Source organism: Clarias gariepinus, chromosome 1 (genome assembly GCF_024256425.1).
Source record: "Clarias gariepinus isolate MV-2021 ecotype Netherlands chromosome 1, CGAR_prim_01v2, whole genome shotgun sequence".
Taxonomy (NCBI): Eukaryota; Metazoa; Chordata; class Actinopteri; order Siluriformes; family Clariidae; genus Clarias; species Clarias gariepinus.
Genome location: NC_071100.1, coordinates 51590001 through 51603642, shown reverse-complemented (window position 1 = coordinate 51603642; position 13642 = coordinate 51590001). Strand labels below are relative to the sequence as shown.

At 45.1% G+C, this 13642-nt stretch overlaps 2 protein-coding genes across 5 annotated transcripts in view; both read left to right on the top strand.

The window, feature by feature from the left end:
* Window positions 1-151: 151 nt before the first annotated feature.
* ing5b (inhibitor of growth family, member 5b) lies at window positions 152-5418 on the top strand. The gene is made up of 8 exons (XM_053497505.1): window positions 152-623; window positions 914-985; window positions 1105-1271; window positions 3203-3314; window positions 3432-3525; window positions 4106-4229; window positions 4813-4874; window positions 5181-5418. Exons 1-8 carry the CDS (start codon window positions 587-589, stop codon window positions 5218-5220), a joined length of 708 nt encoding a protein of 235 aa, XP_053353480.1. The 5' UTR covers window positions 152-586; the 3' UTR covers window positions 5221-5418.
* Window positions 5419-6119: 701 nt separating this feature from the next.
* Window positions 6120-13642, top strand: part of pak2a (p21 protein (Cdc42/Rac)-activated kinase 2a) — a 15383-nt gene continuing 7860 nt past the window's right edge. Inside the window, exons 1-5 of one of the 4 annotated variants that reach the window (XM_053497489.1) lie at window positions 6120-6210; window positions 9862-10104; window positions 10270-10376; window positions 10726-10870; window positions 12718-12848. In XM_053497489.1, the coding sequence (XP_053353464.1) occupies window positions 6132-6210; window positions 9862-10104; window positions 10270-10376; window positions 10726-10870; window positions 12718-12848 (705 nt within the window). In that variant the 5' untranslated portion in view covers window positions 6120-6131. Of the gene's footprint in view, window positions 6211-6542; window positions 6597-8678; window positions 8787-9861; window positions 10105-10269; window positions 10377-10725; window positions 10871-12717; window positions 12849-13642 lie in introns of those variants that run through there. The other 3 variants (XM_053497491.1, XM_053497488.1, XM_053497487.1) reach the window with 3 other exon arrangements.

Here is a 13642-nt window from a genome sequence, read left to right as displayed (position 1 = left end):
TAAAAATAAAGGACAAAATGCACCTAAATAAAAGTGTTCACAGTACAAGCAGTTCAAGGCCGAGCTCCTGTAGTGTGGTGGTTTTCTGAAGAAGTTTAACATGTGAGGGATTCTCCTCAGTACTGTCCCCTCTGACACACCAGTCACTGAGGGAAACACGGAAAACGCGGGAACAGAGATATCAGCGACGTCATAAAGACCTTTAGAACTAAAAAGCTGGGTTCCTTATAGAACTGTTTGGTCAGGAACTACATTTCCCACAGAGCAACGCGGGCGCGGACCAATCAGCTTCACGGTCCACATCCGGGCCTTCTGTTAGCCCTGCGTTCATCCACAAGCTAGCTAAAGACGGGGATAGCGCGGTAAGTTATAGACTTGTAGATTTACCTGTAAATAAATGTATTGCTTGTAAACATTTAGATATTTTTGTGCATCTCTAACATGTAGGGAGCACAAAGTAGAAGCGATGTTAGAGATAAAGTAGTGAGTTTTAAGCGAATTGCAGCGCTTCACTTCCGGCGCATGGATATGACGTCAGCGGGCGGATGAATTTGGCGCGCGCGAGTGGAGCAGCTGGAGGGCTAGCATGGCCACAGCGATGTACCTGGAGCATTACCTGGACAGTAAGTCTCTCACACACACACACACACACACTCACACACACACACCGCTGTGAGGAACACGGTTAGAGGAGTGGACATGCGAAAGGGAAAGTGTTGACTCTTCAGATGAATGACATGTCTGAGGGTGTGTGTGTGTGTGTGTGTGTACAGTAACTAGCGCTGAGTGATTATAAGTCTCACATTCTGTTTAATCTGCAGTTAGCTGAAATCACTTTGTGCTGATATATAATGTAGAGTCGTTTCTAGACGTGTAGAGTGACGTGAGGTCTGACGTCACTTCCTGTCTGCAGGTATTGAGGGTCTCCCCTTCGAGCTGCAGAGAAACTTCTCCCTCATGACTGACCTGGACAACAGGACTGAAGGTGAGCACGTCACGTCACGTCACACCTGAGCTAACACACCCCGTCCCTCACATCCCCTTCACTCCTTATCATTCACACTCCATGTGTTTGTGTCATGTTGGGTTTGGTGTTGTGTGCAGAGAAGAAAGTGGAGATCGACGGTCTGGCGTCTGATTACGTGGAGAAGGTGAGGAACCTGTCGCCTGAGGAGCGCGTAGAGCACCTGAGGAGGATCGAGCTGGCGTACAGCAAGTGTAAAGAGTACAGCGACGACAAAGTGCAGCTCGCCATGCAGATATACGAACTGGTGTGTGTGTGTGAGGGAGAAAACATTTTACACTCTTTATTTTGCACATTTATCACAAAGAGAGGAAGATAATTGGAGTAAATGAAAGACTGGAGAATAATGAAAAACTGAACTGAAAGGAAAGAAGGAGAGGATGGATGGATAAAGTACTATATTAAACCCAAAGTGAAATTTTACATAGAAATAAGAAAAAAAGACAAGACAAGTGAGCTTTTATTGTCAAGTCCACCACATAGAGTTCAGTACATAGCAACACGAGACAGCGTTCCTCCAGGACAGAGGCGCTACACTCAACACTAAGACCAGATCTAATTAGCTGATGTGGACAACAAATTTACACCATGTGTTAAACTATTAAGAACTGTACAAAAAGACTATTTATATTAAAAAATACATAATATACTATATATAAAATAATAAGGATGCTGAGGTTGGACCTGCCAGGCAGGCAGGAGGTCTAGAGGAAGAGCAAAGAGGAGATTTATGGATGCAGTGAGAGAGGACATGAAGTTAGTTGGTGTGAGAGAAGAGGATGCAGAGGATAGGGTTAGATGGAGGGAGATGATTGGCTGTGGCGACCCCTGAAAGCAGGGTTTCCGCGGAGTCTTAAAAAGTCTAAAATTTAAAAAATGAATTTTTAGGCCTTAAAAAGTCTTAAATTTGCTGTTCTAGGTCTTAAATATTTTTTCACAGGTCTTATTTTTCCGATGTCCATGTAAAGCTCATTTTAAGTCTATCTCTGTTTTTGTTGTTGCTTGGTTGATTCCATGGCGTTGTAGTTTTTTGTTTCACTAGTCCAAATATAATTCGCTGTATTACGACTACAAATGAGACCAACATGCAACAGCCAATCAGCTTTCTGTTATTGTCCCGAGTCTCTCTCGGATTGTATGTTACCACAGACGTAGAACCTAGTTTACATTTTAACTATGGGGAAGTGCAGGTTTAGCGATACTTGGCTTGGATAAACTGAATATAGGGATTGGTTAAGGCCAGTTGCTAACAATGCATTTGAAGCATACTGTTTATTATGCAAGAAAACAATTAAACTGGGAACGTTAGGTTTACGAGCCCTAGTGTCTCATGCAAAAAGTGAGAAACATCTGACTGCTGTGAAGGGTCTTCAGCAAACGACAGCCATCAGCCAATTCTGCCAAGTATCTGGTGGCTCCACGCTGCCTAAAGTTAGACAAGGCCCACACTGCAGCTCCGTGACCTCCGTGTCGCTATTGGATCAGAGCCAACGCTAAGAGCAGAAGTGCCCTGGGTCCCCCACGTCGTGACTAGACACCAGTTTCATAGTGCGAATGAGGAAATCGGTAAGTTTGTTTCAGACAATGTTTCCGGACTCTGACATCGCTAAATCATTTAGGTGCGGGAAAGATAAATGTATTTGATTCTGCATTTTCTTTTGTGTTTTTGATGCTGTGATATAGGTCTTAAATTTAATTTATATTGGTCTTAAAAAGGTCTTAAATTTGACATTATGAAACCTGCAGAAACCCAGGAAAGGGAACAGCCCAAAGACAAAGAAAGAATAGAATATTAATCGTCATTAAACAAAAGGGCGGGGCTTCAGCTGTCTCTGATTCTGATTGGTTGTTCATAAGCCACCCAATATTTCTGCTTAGAAAGAGAGAGACTCCGGCTTCAGCCACTAGAGGGCGGAATTTAAAGATATTTTATCAAACATAAAATTTGTAAATCTTTTTTTCCTTTGGCAAATCTTTAATGATGGACACAAGCATCATCTCACACACATACACACACACAGATTCATCATGGATCTGTTAATTGATTCATCAGTGGTTCGTGCCAGAACTCGCTGATGTGACACAAGTAGAACTTTATTTAAACGGTAATAAACATTTAACTATTAATAAATTATTGAAATACATCATTATGGTGTGCGTGTGTGATGCTTTGTGCAGGTGGATAAACACATCCGGCGTCTAGACGCTGATCTTGCACGCTTCGAGAGCGAGCTGAAGGACAAACTGGACTCGAGCAGCCCTGAGAGCGCCGACGATAAGAGGAGCAAAAGTACGAGCTAATTAACGCCATCTGTGCTACGATGCTAATTAATGTAGCTAACACATTGGAAGTCTATTGCCACAAACTCAGCACTGTGTGTGTGTGTGTGTGTGTGTGTCTTTTTAGAGAAGAAGAATCTAAAGGACAGAAGAGGAGGGAGTGGGAGAGAGAAGAACGGGTCTGATCACGGCTCTCCCAAACACAAAGCACAGAAGAACAGGTGTGTGCGCGCACACACACACACGCACACACTAGTGCTGTGTTCATTCCAGTGGGTCAGACCGACCCGACTCACAATGGTTTGTTCCCGTCTGGCTCGGACAGACGGTTAGGTAATGGATCAAGTCCAATAGTTTGTAACACATCAGTCTTATTGGCAGATGGAGTTTGTTTACTTTAATGATGATCAGATTAGCTCCACCCCCATGGCTCATGAACGGTTTGGTCCATTTACAGTAGATACACTAGTTAATGAGTTGATTAATAATAATAATTTAAAACGTCTCCCTTGTCTGCTGTGAAATGGTTCAGTCTCAGTCTCTAGTTCACCGTCTCACCGTCGGTTCTCCCCCGCTGTCCACTGATTAATTAAAGCAGACTGATTAGTAGACGATCAGACACTGATCCCGGGTCTAGATCAGGAGCAGCAACTGTAGGTGTGATGAAGAGGAACGTTCAGAGATCAGACATGAGTACATCACTGAGGATCATCTCAATCCAGATTACACTTAGATTAATGTGAAAAAAAGTGTGTGTGTGAGGTTGCTCAGTGTTGTGTCTCTGCTCTTCTCCCTGGTCAGTGAGGTGCTGCTGGATGTTCACTCTCCTGATGTACTGGACATGCCTGTGGACCCCAACGAGCCCACCTACTGCCTGTGTGCTCAGGTCTCCTACGGCGAGATGATTGGCTGCGACAACGCTGACGTACGAAACCGCCGCGTCTCGCTAATAACACACAGCATTTACACAGTATTATACACAAACTACACATGTTACACACAAACTACCTAACCATATGGAAACTACACGCCCACTTTACACGAACTACACACGATACACCACAACTTTACACAAACTACCAAACCATACGCACTGTACACAAAGTACACGCCCACTATACACAAACCATACAGACACATTTTAAACTAATTTTATGCACATTACACAAACTATATGCACAATAAACAAAAATACACTCTTCATACCAACTTTACACACATTATACTTTACATACTATACACAAACTATACACACACTTTACACAGACCATACACTATGCACACATTTTCTCACATGCCTTTCACACTATTTACACAAGTATAATATGCCCTTTACACACACGTTTTTGGCCAATCTGTACACATTTTATGTATACACGCTCAGCTTGGAGAACCTACGCCAGCAGTGCTAACGTGCTAGCGGGAGAGAGGATCAGCATTATCATCCAAGTGAGCGAGTGTATTTGTAATGTTGTTTACCGAGTTCTGCTTCTTTATTTGTTTTTCAGTGCCCTATTGAATGGTTTCACTTCGCTTGTGTTGGTCTCACCACTAAACCCAAAGGAAAATGGTAAGACACTTGGACACGAATGTCTCCGTCACCTTGCTGTATTTTGGTACCTCAGTGTTAATAGACATATTTATGAGATTAAGATAATAAACTCGGTTAGCGTATTTGCTGTACGGTTTCTCCAAGCTTACGGTACAGAGAAATCCGTTAGCAGTGCCGTAGGTGCTGGAGAAGCATCGCTACAGTGAATGCTTTGGTATGAACACCATGTCTCTCACACAAAGTCCAAGTCACAGTGAAGTGTGTGTGTGTGTGTGTGTGTGTGTTAGTTTGAAATGTTAATGCTTGCTGTCTGATTGCTTGCAGGTTTTGTCCTCGCTGCACACAGGACATGAAGAAGAAATGAGGCCGGCGTGATGGCTCCTGCACTTTACTCAGAGCTCGTCTCTGTCAGACGTTGCGATTGTTCAACAGAGACTTGGGATCTTATTGATTTCATTTTTAATGCGGATTATTATGCACTGTCCTGTTTGTGTCAGGAAATGTAAAAGTTTTTTTCTTAAATTGTATATTTTATGAATAAAGTTTCTTTGTCGTCACGGTGTTCCGTGTGCGATTTCATCGACAGTCATGTTGGATTTGCTCTAAGCCCCCCCCCCTCTAATGCACCTCCCACACAAACACCTGACCGTCTACTAGAGTGTGTAGGGTGAGATACTGTACAGGGTGACTTTCACGTGCACTTGATATGTTTACGTTTACATTTAGACATTTAGCAGACGCTTTTATCCAGAGTGATTTACAAAAGTGTTAAAGTTTCCTTACACTGGTTTACTGACCTCGTACCATCCGTCACACACTGTTATGAAGGGTGTTGTGTTCTCTCACGGGTGTGTGTGTGTGTGTAAAAGTTACAGTATACTTTATTATATTTTAAATAGAAGCAGAATTACAGTGATGTGTAAAAGTGTTAAACCCCAGTCAGACTGCTCATCTCCCACAATGCACCTTTATCAGCAGCAGAACTCAGTCCAGTCAGGGTTTAGGGCTGGAGATGTTATTCTAGGTTTATCACAACAACACAAAAGAACACGTTTTTGATATGTAGTTGTTTGTTGTTGTTGTTAAAAGTTTGATATAAAACTCCGATTATTACTTGTCCCGTTTGAAAAGTTTCCTGGACTTTAGCGCTGTGTGGAAGCGAACCGCGTGCGGCCTCCTTTATGGGAATTGTAGTTCGCGAGCACGGTGAGCTCACAGTTTCCGGGCAGGGACGGGACTACATTTCCCATCATGCGCCGCGGCTCCGACGCGCCGATGGACGGAACCCGCTTGCAGCAGAGCTCCGGAGGCTGCGCGAGTCTGAGGGAAAGTTCCAGCAGGAGCGCGCGCCCAGGTATTTACCGGCAGTGTTTATCGGCCTTTCACTCGGCGGTGTTCACTGGAGCGGCGCGCGCGCGGCACACTGAGGGCATTAACTTTACCTCAGAGAGTGTGTGTGTGTGTGTGTGTGTGTGAGGGTAGGGCCGGCAAGTTCCGCTTCAGCTCCGCCATCTCACACACACACACACACACTCACACACACACTCTGAGGTCAAGTTAACGGTACTTCTGTTAGTTAGTGTGTCGGAGTGTGTGAGGCTCTTCTGTTTCAGTGTGTGTGTGTGTGTGTGTGTGTGAGAGAGAGAGTGTGTGTGTGTGAGAGAGAGAGAGTGTGTGTGTGTGTGAGAAAGTTTGTGTAAAAAGGTTAGTGAGTGTGTGAGGACTTCCCACCGGACTGTGGTGAGTTTACAGAGCTAGCCATGCTAATGCTAACCGTACACTTAGCAGTTTATTCATCATAAAGAGGGAACGAGATGATCAGAAACAACTTTATTCAACTTTAAATCATCTACTTTATATAATCTTTATCTTTATTATTATTATTATTATTATTATTATTATTATTGTTGTTATTGTGGTGAGTTTAAAAGCAGGAGTGATCAGAACATCTCAGTGATTCACTTCATTAACATTAAGAACTAACATTAATATTCATAACACTGACATTAATAATAATAATAATAATGAGTGTGTTGGTGTAGACTCGGATCAATCCCTGCTATCTGTTATCACCCAGGTGGGGATGTGTTCTCTGGGCAGTCTGGTTCCTCTCAAGGTTTCTTCAGGGAGTTTTACACACACTAGCCCTAGTTTTACACACACTAGCCCTAGTTTTACACACACTAGCCCTAGTTTTACACACACTAGCCCTAGTTTTACATACACTAGCCCTAGTTTTACACACTTTCTTTTACATTCAGTGAAGCTACTTTGTGACAGTGACTGTTGGTAAAAGTGTTGTATATATTGAATTGTATTGAGGCTGCAGTTATAATAACATCACTGACACACACACACTCAGTAAACATGGTTGCAGTGTGTGTGTGTGTGTGTGTTCTGCACTAATGCTTGATCTGTTTGCAGATATAACTTCTGTTTATATGACTGTAACTCTGTGTGTGTGTGTGTGTGTGTGTGTGTGTGTGTGTGTGTGTGTATCTAAAAGCCCCTCCCCTGTGGTAATTAAGGCCCTCTGGGTGCAGCAGGTGAGCGAGCTGCTGGGGTTTAGCTAAAGAGTGCGAGGAGTCGTCTGTCTCTCTCTTTCTGTCTCTCTCTCACGCACGCATGCACACACACACACACACTCACTCACTCACAGGAAGTGCAATTCACACATTTCCTTTTATAGAATTTAAGAACACAAAAGCTGTGACTCTCTTCCTGTAAACAGTTCCTCCATACGCTTGAGAGAGAGAGAGACAGAGAGAGAGAGACAGAGAGAGAGAGACAGAGAGAGAGAGACGGAGAGAGAGAGAGACAGAGAGAGAGACAGAGAGAGAGAGAGTGAGACAGCCTGTGTCTGACCTGCGGTAAAACAGGAACAGGAAATGTTTCTGTTGTTCTCAGCCAATAAGAGCAGGACAGGAAGTGAGTGATGGGGAAACTCCGTCTCTCTCACTCACACACACACACACACACACACACACACACACACACACAGAGAAAGAGAGACAGACAGTTAGACAGGTCTTTCCCTTTAATGGTCTATGTGAGATCCAAATCGTTCCTCAGTGTTCAACAGCCACAACTTACACAGAGACAGAGACTGGGGTAGATAAAAGGGACTGGGGTCCTGGACTCTGTGGAAGAGAGAGAGAGACGGGAGAAAGAGACACACTGTAAATTTTAATTCATATACATTTCATCTGTAGATTTATAATAAACCATCTAGTATTAAATAATTACATTCTCTGTAAAACTGCAGTAATGGGTACAGGACCTTTAAATGGTGTGTGTGTGTGTGTGTGTGTGTGTAATTTTGCAGCTGGGAGCTATGGAATATGAACCTGAAGGTGTGAGAAGTTACTGTTTTTAGGTGTGTCTTTTATGAAAAGTGTGATAATGTGAGCAACACACACACACACACACAGTGAGTATTATATAGGAGGTGTGTGTGTGTGTAAAGCTACTGTGGATGCAATACGAGTTACAACTTGAACAGAAAAATGTTCTGTGCTGTAAATCTCACCCGCTGTGTGTGTGTGTGTGTGTGTGTGTGTGTGTGTGTGTGTGTGTGTGTGTGTGATGCAGTGTTATTACACTGATATTCTCTTTTAGAGAAAAACTCTGTTTAAATTCTGTAAAGAAGATAAATAGGGGATGAAGAGAAACACAAGGAGACAGAGAGACAGACAGACAGAGAGACAGACAGACAGACAGACAGACAGACAGACAGACAGACAGACAGAGGGTGGGGGGGGGGTGCTGTAGCGTGAGTGTACCTATGCTGTGGAATGAAGGCTACTTGCTCTGACTTGCCCGTGTGGAGAGTCAGCACTCAGTGTACTGAAGGTCCTACACACACTCTCACTGCATGTGAACACACACACACGTGCACACACACAGGTTGGCTGGAGCACTGCAGTGAGGGTAAGCGCTGTCTCTCTCTGTCTCTCGCTGTCTCTCTCTGTCTCTCTCTGTGTTCCAGCTCGTGTTAGTCTTCTGAGTTGACCACAGTTGTGTGTGTTTGTTGGTTGCCTGTGTGTTGTGTTGTGACTGGAGTGATTGAGGTTGGGTGTGTGTGTGTGTGTGTGTGTATAGAGCCTCAGTGTGCTCAGGGGGAATGTGAGGAACATGCGGTAGCTGACAGTAATGATGATTATCTTCTGGTTAGTTTAAAGTTATTTAGAGTTAGAGCTCTACAGTTACAGCTGTAGAGCTCTTACATGGCTGACTGGGGCGGGGCTTTATTAGGGGCGGGGCTTTGTAGAGGACCCCCCCCACACACAGAAAAAACACAGAGTATCAGATATCCGTGTTCCCATCCTGCACTCTGATTGGTCAGGAGGTGTTGATTAATTCTCTAAAACAGCAGCTCTACAGTAGCACAGGAGTATATTAATACACTCGCTCTGATACAACATGGTTTCCATAGTTTCCTGCAGTGTGTGTGTGTGTGTGTGTGTGTGAGTGTGTGTGTGTGTGTGAGACATGAGTGTAAGGAGTCTCCAGTGTGAGCGCTGTGTAACTGTAAACTGCAGATGTAACTTCAGGTTGTTTATTTCCATATCAGGTAACTGTTAATGTCACTGCTCTGTGTGTGTGTGTGTGTGTGTGTGTGTGTGTGTGTGTGTGTGTGTGTGTGTGTGTGTGTGTGTGTGAAATCAGTGACAGCACAGAAACAGGAAGCTGTTTGAGGTTAGTGGTGTGTTTGATTTGCTGGAATCCTCTCCGTGAGGTGAGACAGGATCTGACCATATATGGGCGTGTTGCTGAAGTGTGAGTGTGTGATAGACGAGAGTGGCACACCCGTCTATTATTCTGTCCATCATCTCTCTCTGTTAGCTACATGTTTACACACACAGACCCAGTGATACTCTATAATCTCTATCTCTCTCTCACACACACACACTGTAGTTACTGCTCATTAACAAGGTTCGGTATAAGATTATTGATATTGTAATAAACTCTCTTGACGATAAACTCTCTGTGCTGCCCCCTGCAGGTTGCCGTGTGAAGTCCTGTGACAGTGCATGTGTGTGTGTGTGTGTGAGTGAGTGGGTGGGTGAGTGTGTGTGTGTGTGTGTGTGTGTAATGTGTGATAACGGAGAGTTGGATGATAAACCCCCCGCCCCCCCGGTCAGGATGAGCAGCAGTAGTAAAGACGGCGTCCCCAAACCGCTGCCCTCCGTCCCCGAGGAAAAGAAACCACGCAAAGGGATCTACTCCATCTTCTCCGCTGAGAAAGGTCAGAGAAACGGCGTTACCCAGCATGCACTGGGGCCGACACCTCACATGTTTGTGGCTCCGTCCTAAATCACATGGTCTTACTGGGCAGAAAGAGCTTTAATATTTGAGCTGCAGCCTGTGTATGACCTCCTCCGTCCCTCTCTCTCTCTGTTTATCCTGACAGCAGGGAAGCGTAAGGATAAGGATAAGGACCGGCCGGAGATCTCACATCCCTCAGACTTTGAGCATACGATTCACGTTGGGTTCGATGCTGTGACAGGCGAGTTCACTGTGAGTCTCTCACACACGCAAACACACGTTTATTTCTTTTAATTTGAATGATTATGGCTTACAGCTAATGAAAACCCAAAACTCAGTATCTTAGAAAATTAGAATATTACGTAAGATCAGTGTGTAAGATCCTCTCACACACTCAGTAGAGGTCAGAGCTCCTTTTCATGAATGTGACGAGCACAAGTTCACACTGCAGGCTAAAGGAGTCTAATCAGTTTCTATGTCGGTGTGAACAGAGTAAACCACTTGAAGTGAATCTGACGCTTTAGATTCCAGTTACGTCATGCTCAATTAGATCTGTCTGTCTGTCCCTCCATCTTCTGTCTGTCTGTCTGTGGGTGGTTAGGGAATGCCGGAGCAGTGGGCGCGGCTCCTCCAGACCTCCAACATCACCAAGTCGGAGCAGAAGAAGAACCCACAGGCCGTGCTCGATGTGCTCAAGTTCTACGACTCGACCGGAAACGGGAAGCCCAAATACCTCAGCTTCACAGGTCAGCTGTCTCACTCTCACTCCACTTCACTGGTCGGCTGTCTCACTCTCACTCCGCTTCACAGGTCAGCTGTCTCACTCTCACTCCGCTTCACGGGTCGGCTGTCTCACTCTCACTCCGCTTCACAGGTCAACTGTCTTACTCTCACTCCGCTTCACGGGTCGGCTGTCTCACTCTCACTCCGCTTCACAGGTCAACTGTCTCACTCTCACTCCACTTCACTGGTCGGCTGTCTCACTCTCACTCCGCTTCACAGGTCAGCTGTCTCACTCTCACTCCGCTTCACGGGTCGGCTGTCTCACTCTCACTCCGCTTCACGGGTCGGCTGTCTCACTCTCACTCCGCTTCACAGGTCAACTGTCTTACTCTCACTCCGCTTCACAGGTCGGCTGTCTAACTCTCACTCCGCTTCACAGGTCAACTGTCTCACTCTCACTCCACTTCACTGGTCGGCTGTCTCACTCTCACTCCGCTTCACAGGTCAGCTGTCTCACTCTCACTCCGCTTCACGGGTCGGCTGTCTCACTCTCACTCCGCTTCACAGGTCAACTGTCTTACTCTCACTCCGCTTCACGGGTCGGCTGTCTCACTCTCACTCCGCTTCACAGGTCAACTGTCTCACTCTCACTCCACTTCACTGGTCGGCTGTCTCACTCTCACTCCGCTTCACAGGTCAGCTGTCTCACTCTCACTCCGCTTCACAGGTCGGCTGTCTTACTCTCACTCCGCTCTATAGGTCAGCTGTCTCACTCTCACTCCGCTTCACAGGTCAGCTGTCTCACTCTCACTCCGCTTCACAGGTCAGCTGTCTCACTCTCACTCCGCTCTATAGGTCAGCTGTCTCACTCTCACTCCTCTTCACAGGTCAGCTGTCTCACTCTCACTTAGATTTACAGATCAGCTGTCTCACTCTCACTCCGCTCTATAGGTCAGCTGTCTCACTCTCACTCCTCTTCACAGGTCAGCTGTCTCACTCTCACTTAGATTTACAGATCAGCTGTCTCACTCTCACTCCGCTTTATAGGTCAGCTGTCTCACTGCCCCTGTCTTACTCTCATTCTGCGTCACCAGTCAGCTGTCTCACTCTTCCTGTCTCACTCCCACTGTCTCAGTTTACAGATCATCTGTCTTATTCTCACGGCCTGTCTTACTTACACCAAGCTTCTCGGGTCAGCTGTCTCACTCTCACTCTGCTTCACAGGTCAGCTGTCTCACTGCCCCTGTCTCACTCTCATTCTGCTTCACGAGTCAGCAGACTCACTCTCACCCTTTCATTCTCCCTGTCTCACTCTGCTTTATAGATAATCTGTCTCATCGTCATTGTCTCACTCTCACTATCTTACTAAGCGTCACAGGTCAACTGTCTCACTCTCACCATATGTCTCACTCGCACTGAGCTTCATGGTCAACTGTCTCACTCTCATTGTCTCTTTCTCACTGTCTCACTCCACTTCACATATCAACTCTCACTCTTCCTGTCTCACTCTTACTGTTTTTTAAAGCTTTACAGAGCAGCTGTCTCACTGTCTCACTATCTCACTTTGCTTCATAGGTCAGCTGTCTCCCTCTCACTGTCTCACTTCATGGATCAGCTTTCTCACTCTCACCGCCTGTCTCACTTGCACACCCACACTGAGCTTCATGGGTCAGCTGTCTCACTCTCACCATCTCATGCTCCCTGTCTAACTCCACCTCCCAGGTCAGCTGTCTCACTCTCACCAGTTTCACTTTTACTGTCTCACTTTCACCGAGCAGAATGGTGTCAGCTGGCTCAGAGTCATTGTCTCACTCTACTTCATAAGTCAGCGGTCTTTCCCTGTCTCACTCCCTGCCTGTCTGTCTCTTAGATAAGGACATCCCTCCAGTGAAGAAGGGGTCCGAACCGGTACCTGGTGGCGGTAAAGATGATTTAGATGATGATGATGATGATGAAGCCCCGCCCCCTGTGGTGGCTCCTCGACCTGACCACACCAAATCAGTGAGTGTCAGAATTTTATGTGTGTGTGTGAGAGAGAGGGAGAGAGAGAGGCAAAATCTTCTGCCTGTGTTTAATTTATTTTAAAAGCTTGCGTTATGTTTTTGCACAATTATTTGTGTGGCGTGACTTCAGGATGCAAGCCGCCGGTAAACACAGACGAAGAAGAAGCGCTTATGTCACCCACAATGCAGAAGGAGACACAAACAGTTAGCTGTGTATTGATTTGAGGGAGCGTTCTGTTACAGCTGCAAAATGGAAAGGGAGCGATAAAAATATCAGTGAACCAGGAGAAGAAGAACCCAACAAGAGAAAACGATAGAAATTGTCAGTAAAGGCTTATGTTACGCCTGAGATGTAGATTTAACTTTAAGTTCTGAAAGTTAAGTTGAACAACGTAATGTTTTTGTATAATTATTTATTTTAATGTGTGCCTTAGTTTTTTTGATACTTAAAGTCATTTGAAATACCTTTTTTTTTTTTTTAGTTTTTGCATCTGAGAAAAGGCTTTAAAATAAGAAACCAAACTGTAACTTTAATACCCCTATTTCACCTATGTGGTTTCGCGCGGTGGTCAGAAGTACCATGCATCATGATTCACCGCGGGTTTTGGTGCTGCGATTAGGTTTCCATCTTTCCACGTAAAAAAAATAAAACATGTTTATATTGAATTTTTAAACATGTTAAATTTTTTTGGCGGTCCTCGTAGAAGCTTGTGGACCTTGCAGAACGTTAGCGGAATGTCGCGGCGGCTCACGGTGCCTAACACCGCATCTCACCGTGAGTCAAACCGCATA